Source organism: Centropristis striata, chromosome 17 (genome assembly GCF_030273125.1).
Source record: "Centropristis striata isolate RG_2023a ecotype Rhode Island chromosome 17, C.striata_1.0, whole genome shotgun sequence".
NCBI classification, from domain to species: domain Eukaryota; kingdom Metazoa; phylum Chordata; class Actinopteri; order Perciformes; family Serranidae; genus Centropristis; species Centropristis striata.
The window spans coordinates 25,325,230-25,347,966 of NC_081533.1; the positions used below are offsets into that span (position 1 = coordinate 25,325,230).

Sequence of the window (22,737 nt, forward strand, 5' to 3'; positions counted from 1 at the left end):
AAAGTTTTAAAAATGAAACCAAGAGAATCAACTATGGGATGAATTGTGACCATAAATCATTTAATTTCGTGAGAAAAAATGATTGGACAGTGGGAAAAGGGGCAAAGAATTACTATTTACACATTTTATTTTAATAGTGAAGAAATTACTCTTCCCATAAATCATCCCAAATGATACGACTTCCAAGCTAACATAGTTTAGCACACTTCTTTGAATTTCAGTGAATTTCAGAAAATCAGTGAAGAAAACTGAAATATAGTAAGTGTGCTGGACTTACTAAAGTTTTAGGAAGAAGAGCTGAGTCTGAATCTCTTATTTTGGACATTGGACATTGGCTACAACTGGATTTGATATAAACTGACACACTACTGGACGAAAACATTGCAAAATTGTTTCATATTCATAATTTGTCATAAAATATTTGTATTATATATGTCAAATGGCAATTTGGCTTTTTTTATTGTGTTGATTGTTGGCTTTTATCCTTGTTGTAATTGGTGTAATTTATTCTGCCATATGTTTTTATCCTTTATCGGACCAAAGTTTGAGTAACATATAACATCCAGGGCGCTGACCATGGTCCTGAAATAGCCTATTACTTGTTGTACTGCTTCAGTATCAGTAGTTTACTATCTAATGACAGATACATGGCGCTGTCCATGGTGCTGAAACGGCACATCATTGTAATGAACATTTTCCTTTGTTATGCCTTTCCATTTCCATAAGTTTCCCTTAGGATCTTCGTTCCAGTGTCTTTAGATCCACCAACCAGAGATGTCACTTTTACACTGTATTGGATTCTGTGTAGTAATAAAACATGTGTAGCCTTGGCTAAAAGTCTTTTAGCCATTATAAAACTCATAGCCAAACAACATATACATATTTTTTTCTACAGTTAAAATACATACATATGGTTTAATTAAATGTTATATATAGAAAAGGGTCCATGTTTAAAGTTTATTAATCATAGTCACATAAAGAAAAGAAAATATGCATACGGGTATTTGCTTTCTCATTGTCTGAGTAAAAACACTAAAAGCACATCAGTGAATAGTCAATGAGGCAGAGGGATTAATAATGCAATTTAATTGATTAATAAGAACAGAGTCCTCAGGCAAAAAAGCAACCTTATAATGTTCAAAGAAAGTATATGGAAATATGTAGAAATTATAGACGGCTGTTGTAATGAAATACCAAATGAAAACAGTTTAAAAAGAAGAAAATGCATTTTCTACATCAATAAACTAAAGGCTTGGGTTTCAGAGTTTAACAGAGACTTAGAGATACGTAAGCATTCTGAGCCAAACTCTGCATTAATGGCTTCACCTGCTCTTTCTGATGTACAGCAGGGCACAAATAGTTGAAAAGAACAAGAGAACCGTAGTTCTAATGATGGAGAGCCACGCTAAGATTCTCATCTGAGCCATGTGGACTTCAACGTCACCTTGGAGGAGCAGCTTGCTTCCATTACCGAACAGCACCTCCCCACAGGAGGCCACGGCACAGAAGTAGGTTCCAGCATCAGAGGAGCTCAGGTTGGTCTTCTGCAGATGGTACACGCAGCTCTGTGAAGGAGACCCCGGTGCTGAGGCCCGCTTACACCGGCCCCCGTTTGTGTGAAGGAGTCCTTGTTGAAGTCCATGTTGGAACCAGTAAACACTGTGTTCTCCATCACAGGTCCCAGTGTGAACGGTGCACTTCAGAGTCACAGAGCCTCCTGGCTGGATGGTCTCAGATACTGGACCCTGGACCACCTCCTTGAGTCTGGGTCCTACAAGCAACAGAAAGATGATTCTTTTCAGAGACATGAAACATATTTAGGGGTCTTTACTACAATGAAATACTTCAATGGGGACTAACATGATTAAACATGAATAAAACTGGGCTCATTGAATCCATAAGAGTCTCAGCTTTCCTGTCACACCCAATTTATGCAATTCCAAGACTGTTTAGGGACCCCAGTAAGAAGAAGTATTCAAATTCAGTAGGAGAAAAAAAGACATTTGTAGTGCATGGGAAAAACTGCACTTGCATTTCTGTCCCAAACTGCATGGGATTTACATAAAGTGGGCATGTCTGTAACAGTGATACTCCTGGGTATTTATCAAACCCTTTGAAAACTTTGGAGTGTGAGTTCTCTCTTCCTGACAAGTTCATGAAATATGACCAGACCTGGTTGCTACTGTGTAATGTTAGGTCTTCTCGATTAATATCAGTAAATTCACTGTGGCGATAGAACTGAGTTCAATATAGCCTCTGAATGAAAAAAGTTGTCAGGGCCTGCCAGAAGGCTGGTTTCCTGCATTGAACAACATGTTTCCTCAAACAGTGAGCCACAGGCTTTGTGCTACATTTTCTCCGAGATGATATTCAATCAGCAGCATGTATGTAATACAATCCAGCCTATTAAAACGGCAGCATTCTTGCATACACAACAGCGTGTTTAAGGCACCAACATTTGTCCCCATACTTTCTAAATGTATTTACAATTATATATATATATATATATATATATATATATATATATATATATATTAAAAAGAAGATAATTTTGATAATTTCAGCAGGATATGGCAACCTTTTATTACATACCTGCATGAACAAGTATGTCCTATATGCCACAAATATATTGCTATTTATTTTTACTTATTTTTTGTTTGTTTGTTGTTGTTTTTGGTTTGTTTTGATTGTTTTTGCCGATGATATAATGCCTATTAATATTTCTATTCATTTATTTTTTCTGCATGTCCGTTGGGGTGGGGGGTGGGAGAAAAGGTTGTTCGTCTTTATTTCTGTATATATGATGTATTATTTTCAATTGTGAAAACCAATAAATAAAGTGTGTGTGTGTGTGGGGGGGGGGGGGGGGGGGGGGGGGGTATTTTGTTTTTGCTTTCAAGTAGATGCTAAATTAAGTGTAAAATGTTCATTTCGGTAGAGTATATACAATAGATATACATATTATATGTTATGTATTTGGCATAACTGGGCCATAATAGTAATTAAACAAATGTTGAAGATTATTTCATTGATGTTGCTACTGCTGAAACAATTGAATTTGAATTGAAATTGGATAACAGCAAATATTTCTAGACAATCATTGCTGTTCCATCATCACTTATGTATCATACATGGTATGTGTTGAATATGCATTAACAACCGGAAGCGATTTGAGGCAAATTTTCTGATAATCTTCTACAAGGGATTGTAGTGTAAATAAAGGTTTTGGTATAGTTTGTCTGGGCTGAACAACCCAGAAATCCTGTCTAACATATAGTTATTGTAATGAAAGGATTTATTTTAACACAAATCCTAAAAAAAACTTTTCCTAAACCCAAATCAAGTAGTTTTGGTGTCTAAATCTAAACAAACTGCAACTGAAAAACAGTCTCATAGGTTTGAATCCTGTATTTGACCCATTGACCCTCCACAGCCTCCTCCCTGCATGTGATGTGCTGCTGTTCAGACTACTATTACTATTACTACTGAAGCTCGCTGGCAGAAGGCTTTGTCAGAAAGCAATATCTCCCCTGTGCTCAAGCTGTGGGTGGAGATACTGAGATGGGGGCAGGATATTCTAATTAGGCTGAACATGACATAAGCTGGTGGAAGTTGCTTGTCGGATCACATGATTTCTGATCAAGGCAGCCCACAAAAACAACTGACTGGGTTGTCTTTTCCTTTAGTTCTTAGTTGCTCCAGATATCCAAAAACATCTATTCAAGCACTAAGAAATTGATTTTGTGATACTATGTCTACATTAATATTAGTATATTCATTTTTTTTAATCTGGTTATTTTACAGTGAAAATATATATTTTTAAATGTATCAACTTCATGAGTGTTATGATTTCTGTTTTATTTCTTCAAACGCTTTTCTTCTGATCTACACTTTAAGCTAATTAAGCTTAGTCTTCAGATGAAAAATAAAAAACCTTGAATACATTTTTTGGAATTCAAATCTTAGCAACCTTGGCATTTCGTTTAAAGTTAAATTCAGTATGAATCTGTAAATTAAAACACAATACCTCTGACACTTAGGAAGATTCCCGCTCCAAACTCTACTATGTTGGAGTGTGAGCTTCCACAGAAGTATGTAGCTGAATCTGAGAGGTGGACGTCAGAGATGCGTAAATGGTTCATGCCTTCCTCCCTCTGCACAGAGAAACGAGGGTTCTCCTCCATCCAGTGGAACACTTTGGATGGTGTATCGTACTTGTAAACAGCAGACAGGAGCTCAGGTCCAGATCCAAAGGTTTGTCGGTACCAGGAGAAGTGCATCGCCACTTGGCTGTCGTAGACACAATGTAGAGTCACATTGTCCCCGACACTGGCAGATATAACTCCAGTGTCCTGTTTGACAGCTGGCAACTGGATCGCTGCCGGCAGGTGAACTAGGACAAGAAGAAATAATGTTACAGAAACATAATGAAGATTTGATTTTTAGGAATAAAGTAATAAACTGAAAAGATTTGATCTTAAGAGACTTACTGAGTCCACAGAGGATCAGATACAGGTGCATCGTCTCAGAGCTCTCAAGAATGGAATGTTTTGAGTGAAAGAGCAGACACCAGCTTAAAATGTAGGTTACATTTGATTGGTTGATAAGAGGGTCAAACTGTGTGACACCTCAAACATCCGTCTTGGCTCCAGTACAAAATGACTTAACATACAGAACAAAAAGGCAGTTTAGAGGGGGTGAGAAAAACATTACTCTGAAACATGAGGTTTGGCATTTAGCCATCTCTGAAGCGGTACCAACTGATACTGAGAGCAGTAAATGTCTTTTACGTGTCAGTTGTGGTTACATGAACTTTAATAATTAAAATGTTTCCAGTTCATCTTTTGGTTAACTTGTAAAGTGAGCCATCCGCAAGAAAGCGCTGATTTCGACCATGTCCTCTTGCTCGGAAAACAGGGTCATTTGTGATGCATGTGTTGTTGTTTTTTTAATAGTTTAAAGGGGAAAGGCCTTTTTTTTTTGGTTTTGTTAGTTTTTACAGTATGCCGTATACAATGTCACTACAGTTTGGGTTGTTTTTTGAAGTCTTTACAACTTCACAACTCCTGAACATGTTTCATGGATTTCAGATTTCAGGTAGGTTGACCTAATTTGTTATTATTTGATCAGTAATTCTTTAACAAATTAAGGTCCATAGATGATCCTAACAACACTTCAGGACAGTTGGCCAGTTTCTGACAAATTGTTGAAAATGGGAATTTGAGAAAATTGAGAAAAGTAGCAAAAAGTAACATTTTTAGAGCAGAGACCATTGGAGACAAGATGCTGAAGAACTGAAAGATTAAAATGGTGAATGATTATTGACTAATTGATTATTGGAGATAATTGCAAAAATGTAAACTTGTTTGTCAAAGAGCCATCATGAGGTTAATGAGAGACATTTTAGGTGCCTGAGTAGTGGGTGGTTTTCCAATCCCGATTTGCACAGAAAAATATCTGATGACCTCTGTGTATGGAAATATGAGATAGGGTAAATAATGTGTAGTGGGATTCTTGCTTAAATTAAAAAGACATGGCAGATGTGCTCAGGATTAAGAAGAATGAGAACAGAAACAATCGGGCGTAATTTATGGAATTTGTTAGAACGTGGTGACATATTTTTAAGTCTCAAGTCCCACTGTTGGAATTTTGCAACACTTCACAAAAACTTAAATGTAAAAAAAAAGTTTAAAAAGAAGAAAGAAAAGTACATCAATAAAATAAAGGCTTGGGTCTCAGAGTTTAACAGAGACTTAGAGATACGTAAGCATTCTGAGCCAAACTCTGCATTAAAGACTTCACCTGCTCTTTCTGATGTACAGCAGGACACAAATAGTTGCAAAGAACAAGAGAACCGTAGTTCTAATGATGGAGAGCCACGCTAAGATTCTCATCTGAGCCATGTGGACTTCAACGTCACCTTGGAGGAGCAGCTTGCTTCCATTACCGAACAGCACCTCCCCACAGGAGGCCACGGCACAGAAGTAGGTTCCAGCATCAGAGGAGCTCAGGTTGGTCTTCTGCAGATGGTACACGCAGCTCTGTGAAGGAGACCCCGGTGCTGAGGCCCGCTTACACCGGCCCCCGTGTGTGTGAAGGAGTCCTTGTTGAAGTCCATGTTGGAACCAGTAAACACTGTGTTCTCCATCACAGGTCCCAGTGTGAACGGTGCACTTCAGAGTCACAGAGCCTCCTGGCTGGATGGTCTCAGATACTGGACCCTGGACCACCTCCTTGAGTCTGGGTCCTACAAGCAACAGAAAGATGATTATTTTCAGAGACATAAAACTTCACATAAAATCTTTTTTTTTTTACATGCATTAATAAGTATTCTCCCAACTTTTATAGAGCGGCAGAGTTGGGGACAAATAAATCTATAATGGTAAAAGGACTGCACCTGTTTACCGCTTTTCTAGCCTTTGCGACCACTTAAATCGCTTTAGACTAGAGATGCACTCATTCACATTCATACTGGTGGCCGAGGCTACCCTAAACGGTGCCACCTGCCACCATCAGGAATTCATTCATACGCCGATCTACGCAGCATCGGGAGTATCTTTCCCAAGAATACTTCGACATGTAGACTGTCGTGGTTAGTGATCAAACCACCAACCATGGAGCCCGCTCTACCAACTGAGCCACAGCTATTAAAAAAATAAATCAAATTAAAAATAAAAATAAACCTGAAATAAAATTGAATTTGAAATTTGAATTTATTTATTCAAATTATGCAAGTTTATAAGAGCTTAGAACATTATGATATATAGTATATAGAGTATATGATAGCCGTTCCCATGCTTTCTTATGAGTCAACAAGTGACATTTTTGATGACAGAAAATAAAAAAAATTTAAATGACAAATGAAAAAGACATCAAGACCTTGAGTAAGCTATCCAAAAATGCATGCTGATATTTGGTGTCAAAAATGAGAAACCCCCTTCTTGTCAATATAGAACTGTTATTTTTCTGTGAAATATATGAAGACTTATCAACTTTTTGAGCCGTACCTAATTGATTGGTGTTGATTGGACGGTTCATCTGTCTAAAACTATTATGAATTTTGCTGCATATTTATTTCTCTAAACACTGTCATTTTAATCCAAGCAAATAAACATAGCAACCTCAGCATTTCGTTTAAAGTTAGAATAAGTAAAATCAATAAATTAAAGCACAATACCTCTGACACTTAGGAAGATTCCCGCTCCAAACTCTACTATGTTGGAGTGTGAGCTTCCACAGAAGTATGTAGCTGAATCTGAGAGGTGGACGTCAGAGATGTGTAAATGGTTCATGCCTTCCTCCCTCTGCACAGAGAAACGAGGGTTCTCCTCCATCCAGTGGAACACTTTGGATGGTTTATCGTACTTGTAAACAGCAGACAGGAGCTCAGGTCCAGATCCAAAGGTTTGTCGGTACCAGGAGAAGTGTGTTGCCACTTGGCTGTCATAGATACAATGTAGAGTCACATTGTCCCCGACACTGGCAGATATAACCCCAGTGTCCTGTTTGACAACTGGCAACTGGATCGCTGCCGGCAGGTGAACTAAGACAAGCAGAAATAATGTTATAGAAACATAATGAAGATTTGATTTTTAGCCATAAATAAATAATATACTGAAAATATGTGACTTTAAGAGACTTACTGAGTCCACAGAGGATCAGATACAGGTGCATCGTCTCAGAGCTCTCAAGGACGGAATGTTTTGAGTGAAAGAGCAGACACCAGCTTAAAATGTAGGTTACATTTGATTGGTTGATAAGAGGGTCAAACTGTGTGACACCTCAAACAACCATTATGCCCTCAATAGAAAGTGAATTTGAAGCTGTACATCTGAAGCTGTAGTTACTGTTATAGAGAAAAGTGTATGTCATTTTGGGATATTCAGAGATGTTTACGTATTTTGAAGATGTTCCCCTATTTTGGGGAAGATGGTGAAATTTGTGTTTTTTGAGTTATGAGAAGGAAAGGCTTAATGTTTTGTTTTGTTTGTTCTTACAGTAAGATATATACAATACAAAGTACAAAAATCTTTTGGATGTATTTTCAAATACTTTGGTTACGCTTAATCAAAACTCCTAAAGGTGACAAGGATTTCAGGTTTATATCTCAATCGATCCTGAGTTATTGCAGATTTGAGAAAATGAAGTAATTTGATCAAAATGTATTTGTTTGTAAATGATCCTGACAAACTTTTTTCAATTTTACCGACTTTGCTGACTGTAATATGTTTCAGAATTTTGATTTGTCAATATTTCAGAACAATTGGCTGAATGGTTTCTGACGTGTTGCTGAAAAATTTAAACTTCATTGTCATAGCGCCACCTTGAAGTCAATTCGTGTAATTTTACATGCCTGAGTAGTAGGAGGTATTTGCAACCCATCTACCAAAGAAACAAGCATGAGAAAAAAAACAATTGGGCTTTTTTCTGATAGCGATTTGCAAAGGACTAATATTATCACATGACCTCTATCTTAGGAGTAATATCGTAAGTCCTTTATAGTGAAATCTTTGCATAACAAATTACGGACATGGCGAGTTTACTTGGGATTAAGATAACAGACAACCTCCATATAGTTTACAAATGACTAAAGGTCCCCAGGTAGTGCTAGCCCTTCGCAAATAGACACTGCTAATACATTATTCTAGACTGTAACCAAAACACATTTTTGAGAGTAGGGGGATTACCAAATGGCCAGTTTTAATTGGAATTTGACTTGGCACAGCATGTAAGAGGACCTAAATTCACAACTTCAGGAGGGGTATTGCTGGATTTATGAAGTTTTGAGTGTTTGCTGCAGTTGGAAAGAAACTATTTTCAGACCAGGCTCTTTTGCTGGACATAGATCTGCAGTGCCTCCAAGAGGGGACAAGGTGAAATATGTGGTGAGTAAACGTCATCTGATTACACAAGAGGAGAGAGAATGGCATTGCTTGCATGAACTGTGGTTCCTGTGATGTGATGAAAGCTGTGGGCTTTTAAAGGGACAGTGTCTGTTCTACATATGTGGTCAAAACCTCTCTTTGTCACTGGGGTTTTGGATTTGACAGACAAAGCACAAAGAGGCGGGAACAACACGTTTCACTTCATCAGGCTGACCACTGGCGTCCCTCAAGGTTTAATGCTTAGTCCACTGCTATTCACACTGTACACCTAGCAGCTTCTGTAATGTCATGAAGTTGCTATTGACAAGTCAGTCAGTCAAGTGTTTGACTGACTGAATGTGGACAAGACCAAAGAGACTATCATTGGCTGCAGGATGGGTCAAATCAACCTGATCTCATGGAAAGGCGTCCAGATAGCAAGCTACTTTTAAGGACATTTCACCCACCCATAAAAGAACTACGTCACCCTTTATATTCCATCTCCTCACTTAGGGAGCACCCGCTGAAAACATACAATATCATCTAAAATTGCTGCAGCATGACATGACATGTACCTTAAACTGCATACCTGAAACTTTATGTGATTTATGCATGTCTGACCATCTGCATTACAAATATCTAGCACAGATATCTTGTGCTGACAGATTTGAGCTTCCTTGCATGACTAATGAAGTACCCGCCCCTTACAAATAAAAGCCCCTTTACAGTGATATAGACTGCCCCTGCAGTGACACGATCATACGAACAATGGAGAGCTTCACCTTAATAACAGCTTTACTTCTCTGCAGCCTTAGTAAGTACTGATATTAAATTATTTTGATCAGCACAGAAAATTATGATATTTTATCCAGAAACCCACTGCTATCTTTAAACAAAGAAATTGCTTTATATTGATCTAATTTAGATGTTTTGTGGTGAATAACCATTTGAGCAGTAAATCTCTCTTTGTTTCAGGCTGGATCTCTGTCTCAGGTTCTGAGTCTCGGACTGTCAAGGTCCAGCCTGGTGGAGAAGTCACTCTGACGTGCGCCAACCCTTCCAGCAGACCAACTCAGACAGACTGGTTCAGAATGATCAACAGAACCAAGCCCAGCTGTATCTCCTCTATGTACGGGGCAGATAACAAGCCTTCATACTGTGATGGATTTCAAAATGGATTTAAAATGAGCTTCAACGTCTCAACTGTCTTTCTTAAAATCAAGCATGTGGATCTATCTGACTCTGGAGTGTATTTCTGTGGGTTTTACATCGGCAAAAATACAGTCATTACCGATGCAACACATTTAATTGTTCAAGGTAAGATCATGGTTAAACCTGTTTTTCTCAATATATTACAGTAGATTTCAAATGTGTAGTATGAAAACAGCGTAAAGACCAACAAGAAATTAACTTGTGTCAAAACAACAATCATCCCCATTCTTTTTTAAGGAAACGATGAATATGATGGTGAACTGGATTGTACAACTGCAAGTAAGGTTTTCCGACTAGATTTTGCAAGTTACCACAGAGCCAGTTATTAATCATGTCTAAAGCATATTAAACAGAGTTTTATTCTATTATTTTTCTCATAGATGAGCCTAATGGACTAACAATCCTCATCAGTGTGATCCTGGGTGGTCTTGCTGTTTCCCTCACTATATCTGTCATTGTCCTGGCTGTTAAAATCAGGAAACTTCAGACAGGTACCGGTGATATTTAGTTTGTTGAACAATCCAAAGGACAGTATATGGTCAGTAATGATAAATTAATCACACTTTTGTCTTTTGCCGTAGCTGTAAATGGAAAACCACAGCAAGAAACAAACAAGGTAAACCCAGCATCAATGTATGTAAACCGTGTCGTGGTTTTGGTGTATTTGAAAACATGATCTGTAAGTCTGTAATCTTTGTCCTGAGCTGCTGCATGTGGTGTCAGACAGGAAGTTAAGCTCAAAGTAAAATTGTTCCCATTAAATCGTACCGTAAATCATAACTTCAGCAGTGAACAATATACATCTTCACAAAGGAGCTCATGTTTTCAGCTTGGTTAGTCTGTTAGCAGGATTATTGAAACACTACTGGCCTGATGTCGTGAATCTTAATGGAATCAGGACCGCTCATTGTTCGGACGTAAAGTTATACAGGTCGGCCGGCCCAATCGTCAGATTATACAAACTGGAGACTGTCAACATTCTTCTAGAAAATAAATTATGTAAAAATGCTGTTTAACATTTCAAGAATAGTGGAGAACTTGTTTCAGCTATAATCTTTGAACTCTAAACTGAAAGTTGAGGTTCATTCAAGTAAAAAAAATAACTGAGCCAAATGCTCGCAAAACCGCATATTTTGTTTAAAAAAAAACTAGCAGTTATAGCAACAGCTAAAAATGCGTAGTAATTTTCTCTGATTTTTTCTTAGTTTTCAATGCAATTGTGCAACACAGTTGGGAATTCTATTCATAATATGATTAGTTTTAGCTGAACTATGGTTGTACATGGTGTTGTAATGGTTAGCTCGCTTGTTAGGTTTCTTGACCTTGTTAGCTCGTGCTTCTGTGTGCATGATCCCCCCATCAGTGTGGGTACTCCTGCTTCCTCTCTCAGTCCAACAACATGCAGTTTAGAATTCATTGGTGATTCTAAATTGTCCGTAGGAGTGAATGAGAGAGTGAATGGTTGTCTGTCTCTATGTGTCAGCCCTGTGATAGTCTGGCGACCAGCCAAGGGTGTACCCTGCCTCTCGCCCAATGTCAGCTGGGATCAGCTCCAGCCCCCCGCGACCCGAGAGATCAGATAAGCAGTTAAAGATAATAAATGAATTATAAATGAATGAATGAAAGAATGAATGAATAAACTATGTTTAACACTCATCTTAGTCTGAATAATTCATTTGTGGAACTACCTTCAAATTTACAAATTTTATGGACTTCTAGCAAAATCACCCACAGTGTGTGTGATACAGTGTGTGACTCTTAAATACTCTGACTTGCAGAATCTGGGTGCAGATGAACTGAACTACGCAGCTCTACGTTTCCAGGCAAAGCCAAAAAGAAGCCGCAGGCCTGCATGTGAGAGAGACCTGGAGCCAAATGTTGTGTATGCTGCCACCAGATAGACTCAGGAAACATCTGGAACTGCAGCTCACAGTGGAACTAATGCTTATTATTATAATCTGCTATTGGGGTTTTATGTGTGGGTTGAGTATGTGTTGATTTACTGACAAAAAATAAATACATTTGGAATAATGTTTTTGTATCCAGTGACTCTGTCTCAGTTAAAGTGTCCATCCTTATTTTGTTTTTGGAGAGGAAAAAGAGTGTGCTTGATGGAGGACTAGTCAGAGAGGACACTGGTGGCAGACTTATTTACAAGAAGAGTGACATGGTCTGTGGAGGAAGGATTGAGTGACGTGTATATCACTTGTTTGGCAGGAAGAGACAGCTCAGTGTGGTCTGAGTACAACTGAGGTAAAGATCATGAGGTCTCTGAAGTCCCAGTTCTGTGGAAAGTTCAAAACTAAACTGTGAAAACTGACCAAATTGAGCTATATAGTCGTATATTCACAGAGAATATATTCTGCATTCAAAACCAAACAGACAGGACTGACACAAACATTTTATTTTGGGGTCAGGGGGCAACTCTACTGGTTGAAAATAGAAGGGAGGGAGGTAAGGTGGGGAGTGGATGGGTCAAACAGCAGATTTTCCCCCAGGAGAACGGGATTCGTGTCCAATGTGAAAACAAAAGTAAATTACTTTCTGCGTAACTTGTGTGGCTCATGTCTCCCTTGTAATTACTTGACTTCTGGCATTTATTTACATTTATTAACTGTTTAAGCAACAACAAAAAAAACAATTGTTGCTCTGTTTTTTTAATCTGACACCCTTAAAGATGCAGAGTGAATGGACCCTTTAGCAACATTACTATCTGGGGCCCAGACATTGGTGGATGACCATTGGACTGATGACATCAGAGATCGCAGCTCTAATGCATTAAATTTGACGCCATAGGTCTCTAATTTTGACTGCAAAAGACTGCTAGTTCTTGAGTTATTCTTTATGCATCTACAATTCTTTGAAGCAACCATTGTCTCATATTGAGACAAAGGCTCTGCACTGGCAGGTTTGTGTGAGCGTCAAGATGAATCAAAAGATACCCCGCCTCTCAAAACTCCTTTATAAGAGCTCAGTGGTACAAGCTATTCCTGCAGCGACACGATCAAACGCACAATGAAGAGCTTTACTTTGATAACAGCTTTGCTTCTCTGCAGCCTCAGTAAGTACTGCCACTGGATTTTTCTCAGCACCAATCATGTAACCAGTAACCAGAATGTGTCATTGTTGCCTTGATACAGTAACTGCTGCAGTATATGTTCAAGGGCAAAACTCTTGTTGTCTTTGTTTCAGGCTGGATCTCTGTCTCAGGTTCTGAGTCTCGGACTGTCGAGGTCCAGCCCCTCAAACTTTATGTGATTTATTCATGTCTGACCATCTGCATTACAAATATCTAGCACAGATATCTTGTGCTGACAGATTTGAGCTTCCTTGCATGACTAATGAAGTACCCGCCCCTTACAAATAAAAGCCCCTTTACAGTGATATAGACTGCCCCTGCAGTGACACGATCATACGAACAATGGAGAGCTTCACCTTAATAACAGCTTTACTTCTCTGCAGCCTTAGTAAGTACTGATATTAAATGATTTTGATCAGCACAGAAAATTATGATATTTTATCCAGAAACCCACTGCTATCTTTAAACAAAGAAATTGCTTTATATTGACCTAATTTAGATGTTTTGTGGTGAATAACCATTTGAGCAGTAAATCTCTCTTTGTTTCAGGCTGGATCTCTGTCTCAGGTTCTGAGTCTCGGACTGTCGATGTCCAGCCTGGTGGAGAAGTCACTCTGACGTGCACCAACATTTCCGGCGAACCAACTCAGACAGAGTGGTTCAGAATGATCAACAGAACCAAGCCCAGCTGTATCTCCTCTATGTACGGGGCAGATAGCATGCCTTCATACTGTAATGGATTTCACAATGGATTTGAAATGAGCTCAAACGTCTCAACTGTCTTTCTTAAAATCAAGCATGTGGATCTATCTCACTCTGGAGTGTATTTCTGTGGGTTTTACATCACCTCAAATACAGTCACTAGCGATGCAACACATTTAATTGTTCAAGGTAAGATCATGGTTAAGCCTCTTTTATATCTCTTTTACTCAATATATTACAGTAGATCTCAAATGTATGGTATGAAAACAAAGTAAAGACCAATAAGAAATGAAATTGTGTCAAAACAATGATCATCCCCATTTTCTTAAGGAAACGATGAATATGATGGTGAACTGGATTGTACAACTGCAAGTAAGGTTTTCCGACTAGATTTTGCAAGTTACCACAGAGCCAGTTATTAATCATGTCTAAGGCATATTAAACAGAGTTTTATTCTATTATTTTTCTCATAGATGAGCCTAATGGACTGACAATCCTTATCAGTGTGATCCTGGGTTTTCTTGCTGTTTCCCTCACTATAGCTGTCATTGTCCTGGCTGTTAAAAACAGGAAACTTCAGACAGGTACCGGTGATATTTAGTTTGTTGAACAAATCCAAAGGACAGTATATGGTCAGTAATGATAAATTAATCACACTTTTGTCTTTTGCCGTAGCTGTAAATGGAAAACCACAGCAAGAAACAAACAAGGTAAACCCAGCATCAATGTATATAAACCGTGTCGTGGTTTTGGTGTATTTGAAAACATGATCTGTAAGTCTGTAATCTTTGTCCTGAGCTGCTGCATGTGGCATCAGACAGGAAGTTAAACTCAAAGTAAAATTGTTCCCATTAAATCGTACCGTAAATCATAACTTCAGCAGTGAACAATATTTATCTTCACAAAGGAGCTCATGTTTTCAGCTTGGTTAGTCTGTCAGCAGGATTATTGAAACACTACTGGCCTGATGTCATGAATCTTAATGGAATCAGGACCGCTCATTGTTCGGACGTAAAGTTATACAGGTCGGCCGGCCCAATCGTCAGATTATACAAACTGGAGACTGTCAACATTCTTCTAGAAAAATAAATTATGTAAAAATGCTGTTTAACATTTCAAGAATAGTGGAGAACTTGTTTCAGCTATAATCTTTGAACTCTAAACTGAAAGTTGAGGTTCATTCAAGTAAAAAAAATAACTGAGCCAAATGCTCGCAAAACTGCATATTTTGTTTTGAAAAAAAAAAAAAAAACTAGCAGTTATAGCTACAGATAAAAATGTGTAGTAGTTTTCTCAGATTTTTTCCTAGTTTTCAATTCAATTGTGCAACACAGTAGGGATTCTATTTAAAATATGATTTGTTTTAGCTGAACTATGGTTGTACACGGTGGTGTAATGTGGTGTAATCCCCCCATCAGTGTGGGTACTCCTGCTTCCTCTCTCAGTCCAACAACATGCAGTTTAGGATTAATTGGTGATTCTAAATTGTCCGTAGGTGTGAATGAGAGAGTGAATGGTTGTCTGTCTCTATGTGTCAGCCCTGTGATAGTCTGGCGACCTGTCCAGGGTGTACCCTGCCTCTCGCCCAATGTCAGCTGGGATCAGCTCCAGCCCCCCGCGACCCGAGAGATCAGATAAGCAGTTAAAGATAATAAATGAATTATAAATGAATGAATGAAAGAATGAATGAATAAACTATGGTTAACACTCATCTTAGTCTGAACAATTCATTTGTGGAACTACCTTCAAATTTACAAATTTTATGGACTTCTAGCAAAATCACCCACAGTGTGTGTGATACAGTGCGTAACTCTTAAATACTCTGATTTGCAGAATCTGGGTGCGGATGAACTGAACTACGCAGCTCTACGTTTCCAGGCAAAGCCAAAAAGAAGCCGCAGGCCTGCATGTGAGAGAGAGCTGGAGCCAAATGTTGTGTATGCTGCCACCAGATAGACTCAGGAAACATCTGGAACTGCAGCTCACAGTGGAACTAATGCTTATTATTATAATCTGCTATTGGGGTTTTATGTGTGGGTTGAGTATGTGTTGATTTACTGACAAAAATAAATACATTTGGAATAATGTTTTTGTATCCAGTGACTCTGTGTCTCAGTTAAAGTGTCCATCCTTATTTTGTTTTTGGAGAGGAAAAAGAGTGTGCTTGATGGAGGACTAGTCAGAGAGGACACTGGTGGCAGACTTATTTACAAGAAGAGTGACATGGTCTGTGAAGGAAGGATTGAGTGACGTGTATATCACTTGTTTGGCAGGAAGAGACAGCTCAGTGTGGTCTGAGTACAACTGAGATAAAGATCATGAGGTCTCTGAAGTCACAGTTCTGTGGAAAGTTCAAAACTAAACTGTGAAAACTGACCAAATTGAGCTATATAGTCATATATTCACAGAGAATATATTCTGCATTCAAAACCAAACAGACAGGACTGACACAAACATTTTATTTTGGGGTCAGGGGGCAACTCTACTGGTTGAAAATAGAAGGGAGGGAGGTAAGGTGGGGAGTGGATGGGTCAAACAGCAGACTTTCACCCAGGAGAACGGGATTCGTGTCCAATGTGAAAACAAAAGTAAATTACTTTCTACGTAACTTGTGTGGCTCATGTCTCCCTTGTAATTACTTGACTTCTGGCATTTATTTACATTTATTAACTGTTTAAGCAACAACAACAAAAACTCAATTGTTGCTCTTTTTTTTAAATCTGACACTCTTAAAGATGTAGAGTGAATGGACCCTTTAGCAACATTACTATCTGGGGCCCAGACATTGGTGGATGACCATTGGACTCATGACATCAGAGATCGCAGCTCTAATGCATTAAATTTGACTGCACAGGTCTCTAATTTTGACTGCAAAAGACTGCTAGTTCTTGAGTTATTCTTTATGCATCTACAATTCTTTGAAGCAACCTTTGTCTCATATTGAGCCAAAGCTCTGCACTGGCAGGTTTGTGTGAGCGTCAAGATGAATCAAAAGATACCCCGCCTCTCAAAACTCCTTTATAAGAGCTCAGTGGTACAAGCTATTCCTGCAGCGACACGATCATACGCACAATGAAGAGCTTTACTTTGATAACAGCTTTGCTTCTCTGCAGCCTCAGTAAGTATTGCCACTGGATTTTTCTCAGCACCAATCATGTAACCAGTAACCAGAATGTGTCATTGTTGCCTTGATACAGTAACTGCTGCAGTATATGTTCAAGGGCAAAACTCTTGTTGTCTTTGTTTCAGGCTGGATCTCTGTCTCAGGTTCTGAGTCTCGGACTGTCGAGGTCCAGCCTGGTGGAGAAGTCACTCTGACGTGTGCCAACATTTCCAGCGAACCAACTCAGACAGACTGGTTCAGAATGATCAACAGAACCAAGCCCAGCTGTATCTCCTCTATGTACAGGGCAGATAGCACCGCTTCATACTGTGATGGAGTTCACAATGGATTTGAAATGAGCTCAAACAACATAACTGTCTTTCTTAAAATCAAGCATGTGGATCTATCTGACTCTGGAGTGTATTTCTGTGGGTTTTACATCCCCCTAAATACAGTCATTACCGATGCAACACATTTAATTGTTCAAGGTAAGATCGTGGTTAAACCTCTTTTTCTCAATATATTACAGTAGATCTCAAATGTATGGTATGAAAACAAAGTAAAGACCAATAAGAAATTAAATTGTGTCAAAACAATGATCATCCCCATTTTTTTAAGGAAACGATGAATATGATGGTGAACTGGATTGTACAACTGCAAGTAAGGTTCTCCGACTAGATTTTGCAAGTTACCACAGAGCCAGTTATTAATCATGTCTAAGGCATATTAAACAGAGTTTTATTCTATTATTTTTCTCATAGATGAGCCTAATGGACTGACAATCCTCATCAGTGTGATCCTGGGTGGTCTTGCTGTTTCCCTCACTATAGCTGTCATTGTCCTGGCTGTTAAAATCAGGAAACTTCAGAGAGGTACTGATGATATTTAGTTCGTTGAACAATCCAAAGGACAGTATTTGGTCAGTAATGATAAACTAATCACACTTTTGTCTTTTGCCGTAGCTGTAAATGGAAAACCACAGCAAGAAACAAACAAGGTAAACCCAGCATCAATGTATATAAACCGTGTCGTGGTTTTGGTGTATTTGAACACATGATAAGTCTGTAATCTTTGTCCTGAGCTGCTGCATGTGGCATCAGACAGGAAGTTAAGCTCAAAGTAAAATTGTTCCCATTAAATCGTACCATAAATCATAACTTCAGCAGTGAACAATATTTATCTTCACAAAGGAGCTCATGTTTTCAGCTTGGTTAGTCTGTCAGCAGGATTATTGAAACACTACTGGCCTGATGTCATGAATCTTAATGGAATCAGGACCGCTCATTGTTCGGACGTAAAGTTATACAGGTCGGCCGGCCCAATCGTCAGATTATACAAACTGGAGACTGTCAACATTCTTCTAGAAAATAAATTATGTTAAAATGCTGTTTAACATTTCAAGAATAGTGGAGAACTTGTTTCAGCTATAATCTTTGAACTCTAAACTGAAAGTTGAGGTTCATTCAAGTAAAAAAAATAACTGAGCCAAATGCTAGCAAAACCGCATATTTTGTTAAAAAAAAAAAACTAGCAGTTATAGCAACAGCTAAAAATGCGTAGTAATTTTCTCAGATTTTTTCCTAGTTTTCAATTCAATTGTGCAACACAGTAGGGATTCTATTTAAAATATGATTTGTTTTAGCTGAACTATGGTTGTACACGGTGGTGTAATGTGGTGTAATCCCCCCATCAGTGTGGGTACTCCTGCTCCCTCTCTCAGTCCAACAACATGCAGTTTAGGATTAATTGGTGATTCTAAATTGTCCGTAGGAGTGAATGAGAGAGTGAATGGTTGTCTGTCTCTATGTGTCAGCCCTGTGATAGTCTGGCGACCTGTCCAGGGTGTACCCTGCCTCTCGCCCAATGTCAGCTGGGATCAGCTCCAGCCCCCCGCGACCCGAGAGATCAGATAAGCAGTTAAAGATAATAAATGAATTATAAATGAATGAATGAAAGAATGAATGAATAAACTATGTTTAACACTCATCTTAGTCTGAATAATTCATTTGTGGAACTACCTTCAAATTTACAAATTTTATGGACTTCTAGCAAAATCACCCACAGTGTGTGTGATACAGTGCGTAACTCTTAAATACTCTGATTTGCAGAATCTGGGTGCAGATGAACTGAACTACGCAGCTCTACGTTTCCAGGCAAAGCCAAAAAGAAGCCGCAGGCCTGCATGTGAGAGAGAGCTGGAGCCAAATGTTGTGTATGCTGCCACCAGATAGACTCAGGAAACATCTGGAACTGCAGCTCACAGTGGAACTAATGCTTATTATTATAATCTGCTATTGGGGTTTTATGTGTGGGTTGAGTATGTGTTGATTTACTGACAAAAATAAATACATTTGGAATAATGTTTTTGTATCCAGTGACTCTGTGTCTCAGTTAAAGTGTCCATCCTTATTTTGTTTTTGGAGAGGAAAAAGAGTGTGCTTGATGGAGGACTAGTCAGAGAGGACACTGGTGGCAGACATATTTACAAGAAGAGTGAAATGGTCTGTGGAGGAAGGATTGAGTGACGTGTATATCACTTGTTTGGCAGGAAGAGACAGCTCAGTGTGGTCTGAGTACAACTGAGGTAAAGATCATGAGGTCTCTGAAGTCACAGTTCTGTGGAAAGTTCAAAACTAAACTGTGAAAACTGACCAAATTGAGCTATATAGTCATATATTCACAGAGAATATATTCTGCATTCAAAACCAAACAGACAGGACTGACACAAACATTTTATTTTGGGGTCAGGGGGCAACTCTACTGGTTGAAAATAGAAGGGAGGGAGGTAAGGTGGGGAGTGGATGGGTCAAACAGCAGACTTTCAACTAAGGGAACGGGATTCGTGTCCCATGTGAAAACAAAAGTAAATGACTTCCTACGTAACTTGTGTGGCTCATGTCTCCCTTGTAATTACTTGACTTCTGGCATTTATTTACATTTATTAACTGTTAAAGCAACAACAAAAAAAACAATTGTTGCTCTGTTTTTTTAATCTGACACTCTTAAAGATGCAGAGTGAATGGACCCTTTAGCAACATTACTATCTGGGGCCCAGACATTGGTGGATGACCATTGGACTCATGACATCAGAGATCGCAGCTCTAATGCATTAAATTTGACACCACAGGTCTCTAATTTTGACTGCAAAAGACTGCTAGTTCTTGAGTTATTCTTTATGCATCTACAATTCTTTGAAGCAACCTTTGTCTCATATTGAGCCAAAGCTCTGCACTGGCAGGTTTGTGTGAGCGTCAAGATGAATCAAAAGATACCCCGCCTCTCAAAACTCCTTTATAAGAGCTCAGTGGTACAAGCTATTCCTGCAGCGACACGATCAAACGCACAATGAAGAGCTTTACTTTGATAACAGCTTTGCTTCTCTGCAGCCTCAGTAAGTACTGCCACTGGATTTTTCTCAGCACCAATCATGTAACCAGTAACCAGAATGTGTCATTGTTGCCTTGATACAGTAACTGCTGCAGTATATGTTCAAGGGCAAAACTCTTGTTGTCTTTGTTTCAGGCTGGATCTCTGTCTCAGGTTCTGAGTCTCGGACTGTCGAGGTCCAGCCTGGTGGAGAAGTCACTCTGACGTGTGACAACATGTCCAGCGGACCAACTCAGACAGAGTGGTTCAGAATGATCAACAGAACCAAGCCCAGCTGTATCTCCTCTATGTACGGGGCAGATAGCACGCCTTCATACTGTGATGGATTTCACAATGGATTTGAAATGAGCTCCAATGTCTCAACTGTCTTTCTTAAAATCAAGCATGTGGATCTATCTGACTCTGGAGTGTATTTCTGTGGGTTTTACATCAACTCACATACAGTCATTACCGATGCAACATATTTAATCGTTCAAGGTAAGATCGTGGTTAAACCTCTTTTTCTCAATTTATTACAGTAGATCTCAAAGTTATAGTATGAAAACAGCGTATAGACCAACAAGAGATTAAGTTGTCAAAACAATGATCATTCCCATTGTTTTTTTAAGGAAACGATGAATATGATGATCAACTGGATTGTTCAACTGAAAGTAAGGTTCTCCATTTACGTTTTGCACGTTACCACAGGGCCAGTTATTAATCATGTCTATAACATATTAATTAGAGTTTTATTCTATTATTTTTCTCATAGATGAGCCTAATGGACTGACAATCCTCATCAGTGTGATCCTGGGTTTTCTTGCTGTTTCCCTCATTATAGCTGTCATTGTCCTGGCTGTTAAAAACAGGAAACTTCAGAAAGGTACCGTTGATATTTAGTTTGTTGAACAAATCCAAAGGACAGTATATGGTCAGTTATGATAAACTAATCAGACTTTTGTCTTTTGCCGTAGCTGTAAATGGAAAACCACAGCAAGAAACAAACAAGGTAAACCTAGCATCAATGTATATAAACTGTGTGTCGTGATTTTAAAGTAGCATTTGAACACATGATAAGTCTGTAATTGTCCTGAGCTGCTGCATGTGGTGTCAGACAGTTTAGCTCAAAGTAAAATTGTTCCCATTAAATCATAATGTAAATTATAATTTCAGCTGTGATCTGGAATTATAATTATATTTTCCAAAGGGCTATTTTTTCAGCTTTGTTAGTCTGTCAGCAGGATTACGGAAACACTACTGGCCTGATATCATGAATCTTAACGGAATCAGTACCGCTCATTGTTCAGATGTAAAGATATACGATCAGCCAGCCCAATAGTCTGAAAAATACAAACTGGAAACTGTCAATGGTTTTCTAGGAAATAAATTATGTTAAAATGCTATGATTAAGGAATAGCTAGGTTTAAGCAGGAAAAACCACGTAGTTACGATTAGACAAAGATCACTTCTTTGGACTATTGGGTCCGTTGGACTAATGCTAATGTAGGAAGTGTGTTGCATGGGCCAACAAAGGACCCATTAAGTTAGGGAGCATATGTGAATCACAGGACGGATTGCAAATTATTTGTCACTTTCGTAACACTGCAAGATCTGCGATTTGTGCTGCAGTCATGTAGTTTTGGAATATTTGGAAAGATTAGTTCTGGAAAATGAACTTGTCTTCAAGTCTGAACATGAACATTTCAAGAATAGTGGAAGACGTGTTTCAGCTGTAATCTTTGAACTCTAAACTGATAGTTGAGGTTCATTCAAATAGAAAAATAAGGTGGTTTTGCTAGCATTTGGCTCAATTCATCTATTCTTCCAAAGGCTGTAAAGTGCGTTGTGTGACATCGGTTTCAACTATCAAACAGAGTTTTCTTAGTTTTAATATAAATTGTGCAACACAGTTGGGATTCTATTAAGAATATTTTTGTTATTCTGATTTCTACTAAACTATGGTTAACACTCAGCTTCAAGGATTCATTTGTGGAACTATCTACAAATTCACTAATTTGTGTGTGATACAGTGTGTGACTCTTAAATACTCTGATTTGCAGAATCTGGGTGCAGATGAACTGAACTACGCAGCTCTACGTTTCCAGGCAAAGCCAAAAAGAAGCCGCAGGCCTGCATGTGAGAGAGAGCTGGAGCCAGATGTTGTGTATGCTGCCACCAGATAGACTCAGGAAACATCTGGAACTGCAGCTCACAGTGGAACTAATGCTTTATTATTATAATCTGCTATTGGGGTTTTATGTGTGGGTTGATTTACTGACAAAAATAAATACATTTGGAATAATATTTTTGTATTTAATGACTCTCTGTCTCAGTTAAAGTGTCCGTCCTTATTTTGTTTTTGGAAAGGAAAAAAGTGTGCTTGATGCAGGACTAGTCAGAGAGGACACTGG

At 38.7% G+C, this 22,737-nt stretch overlaps 6 protein-coding genes across 6 annotated transcripts; 4 read left to right on the forward strand and 2 right to left on the reverse strand.

Moving 5' to 3' along the window:
* Window positions 1-1,322: 1,322 nt before the first annotated feature.
* LOC131989812 (immunoglobulin kappa light chain-like) lies at window positions 1,323-4,829 on the reverse strand. Its single transcript, XM_059355146.1, has 3 exons — window positions 4,491-4,829; window positions 4,028-4,393; window positions 1,323-1,771 (listed from the first exon to the last, which is right to left on the reverse strand). The coding sequence occupies exons 1-3, from the start codon at window positions 4,519-4,521 to the stop codon at window positions 1,323-1,325; spliced, it is 846 nt and encodes a 281-aa protein (XP_059211129.1). The 5' UTR covers window positions 4,522-4,829.
* Window positions 4,830-5,315: 486 nt separating this feature from the next.
* On the reverse strand, window positions 5,316-7,674 carry LOC131989240 (immunoglobulin kappa light chain-like). The gene is made up of 3 exons (XM_059354429.1): window positions 7,644-7,674; window positions 7,178-7,543; window positions 5,316-6,247 (listed from the first exon to the last, which is right to left on the reverse strand). Exons 1-3 carry the CDS (start codon window positions 7,672-7,674, stop codon window positions 5,799-5,801), a joined length of 846 nt encoding a protein of 281 aa, XP_059210412.1. The 3' UTR covers window positions 5,316-5,798.
* A 1,958-nt stretch (window positions 7,675-9,632) lies between these two features.
* On the forward strand, window positions 9,633-11,977 carry LOC131990023 (uncharacterized). Its single transcript, XM_059355405.1, has 6 exons — window positions 9,633-9,678; window positions 9,840-10,181; window positions 10,314-10,355; window positions 10,457-10,567; window positions 10,658-10,720; window positions 11,868-11,977. Exons 1-6 carry the CDS (start codon window positions 9,633-9,635, stop codon window positions 11,975-11,977), a joined length of 714 nt encoding a protein of 237 aa, XP_059211388.1.
* A 1,114-nt stretch (window positions 11,978-13,091) lies between these two features.
* LOC131989241 (uncharacterized) lies at window positions 13,092-15,813 on the forward strand. Its single transcript, XM_059354430.1, has 6 exons — window positions 13,092-13,137; window positions 13,705-14,046; window positions 14,188-14,229; window positions 14,331-14,441; window positions 14,533-14,567; window positions 15,691-15,813. Exons 1-6 carry the CDS (start codon window positions 13,092-13,094, stop codon window positions 15,811-15,813), a joined length of 699 nt encoding a protein of 232 aa, XP_059210413.1.
* A 1,085-nt stretch (window positions 15,814-16,898) lies between these two features.
* LOC131989975 (uncharacterized) lies at window positions 16,899-19,191 on the forward strand. The gene is made up of 6 exons (XM_059355354.1): window positions 16,899-16,975; window positions 17,107-17,448; window positions 17,579-17,620; window positions 17,722-17,832; window positions 17,923-17,985; window positions 19,082-19,191. The coding sequence occupies exons 1-6, from the start codon at window positions 16,930-16,932 to the stop codon at window positions 19,189-19,191; spliced, it is 714 nt and encodes a 237-aa protein (XP_059211337.1). The 5' UTR covers window positions 16,899-16,929.
* A 1,114-nt stretch (window positions 19,192-20,305) lies between these two features.
* On the forward strand, window positions 20,306-22,509 carry LOC131989243 (uncharacterized). Its single transcript, XM_059354431.1, has 6 exons — window positions 20,306-20,351; window positions 20,483-20,824; window positions 20,956-20,997; window positions 21,099-21,209; window positions 21,301-21,335; window positions 22,387-22,509. Exons 1-6 carry the CDS (start codon window positions 20,306-20,308, stop codon window positions 22,507-22,509), a joined length of 699 nt encoding a protein of 232 aa, XP_059210414.1.
* Window positions 22,510-22,737: the final 228 nt, after the last annotated feature.

Excerpts from the sequence above, each read along its gene's own strand:
- LOC131989241 (XM_059354430.1), top strand. The coding sequence starts at position 13,092 with ATGAAGAGCTTTACTTTGATAACAGCTTTGCTTCTCTGCAGCCTCA. Across the intron at positions 13,138-13,704 it reads TTTGCTTCTCTGCAGCCTCA|GCTGGATCTCTGTCTCAGGT; the intron begins GTAAGTACTGCC and ends TCTTTGTTTCAG. Across the intron at positions 14,568-15,690 it reads CACAGCAAGAAACAAACAAG|AATCTGGGTGCGGATGAACT; the intron begins GTAAACCCAGCA and ends TCTGATTTGCAG.
- LOC131989243 (XM_059354431.1), top strand. The coding sequence starts at position 20,306 with ATGAAGAGCTTTACTTTGATAACAGCTTTGCTTCTCTGCAGCCTCA. Across the intron at positions 20,825-20,955 it reads AACATATTTAATCGTTCAAG|GAAACGATGAATATGATGAT; the intron begins GTAAGATCGTGG and ends TGTTTTTTTAAG. Across the intron at positions 21,210-21,300 it reads AAACAGGAAACTTCAGAAAG|CTGTAAATGGAAAACCACAG; the intron begins GTACCGTTGATA and ends CTTTTGCCGTAG.
- LOC131989240 (XM_059354429.1), bottom strand. The coding sequence starts at position 7,674 with ATGCACCTGTATCTGATCCTCTGTGGACTCA. Across the intron at positions 7,544-7,643 it reads TCTGATCCTCTGTGGACTCA|TTCACCTGCCGGCAGCGATC; the intron begins GTAAGTCTCTTA and ends TGCTTGTCTTAG. Across the intron at positions 6,248-7,177 it reads AATCTTCCTAAGTGTCAGAG|GACCCAGACTCAAGGAGGTG; the intron begins GTATTGTGCTTT and ends TGTTGCTTGTAG.
- LOC131989812 (XM_059355146.1), bottom strand. The coding sequence starts at position 4,521 with ATGCACCTGTATCTGATCCTCTGTGGACTCA. Across the intron at positions 4,394-4,490 it reads TCTGATCCTCTGTGGACTCA|TTCACCTGCCGGCAGCGATC; the intron begins GTAAGTCTCTTA and ends TTCTTGTCCTAG. Across the intron at positions 1,772-4,027 it reads AATCTTCCTAAGTGTCAGAG|GACCCAGACTCAAGGAGGTG; the intron begins GTATTGTGTTTT and ends TGTTGCTTGTAG.
- LOC131989975 (XM_059355354.1), top strand. The coding sequence starts at position 16,930 with ATGAAGAGCTTTACTTTGATAACAGCTTTGCTTCTCTGCAGCCTCA. Across the intron at positions 16,976-17,106 it reads TTTGCTTCTCTGCAGCCTCA|GCTGGATCTCTGTCTCAGGT; the intron begins GTAAGTATTGCC and ends TCTTTGTTTCAG. Across the intron at positions 17,833-17,922 it reads AATCAGGAAACTTCAGAGAG|CTGTAAATGGAAAACCACAG; the intron begins GTACTGATGATA and ends CTTTTGCCGTAG.
- LOC131990023 (XM_059355405.1), top strand. The coding sequence starts at position 9,633 with ATGGAGAGCTTCACCTTAATAACAGCTTTACTTCTCTGCAGCCTTA. Across the intron at positions 9,679-9,839 it reads TTTACTTCTCTGCAGCCTTA|GCTGGATCTCTGTCTCAGGT; the intron begins GTAAGTACTGAT and ends TCTTTGTTTCAG. Across the intron at positions 10,568-10,657 it reads AATCAGGAAACTTCAGACAG|CTGTAAATGGAAAACCACAG; the intron begins GTACCGGTGATA and ends CTTTTGCCGTAG.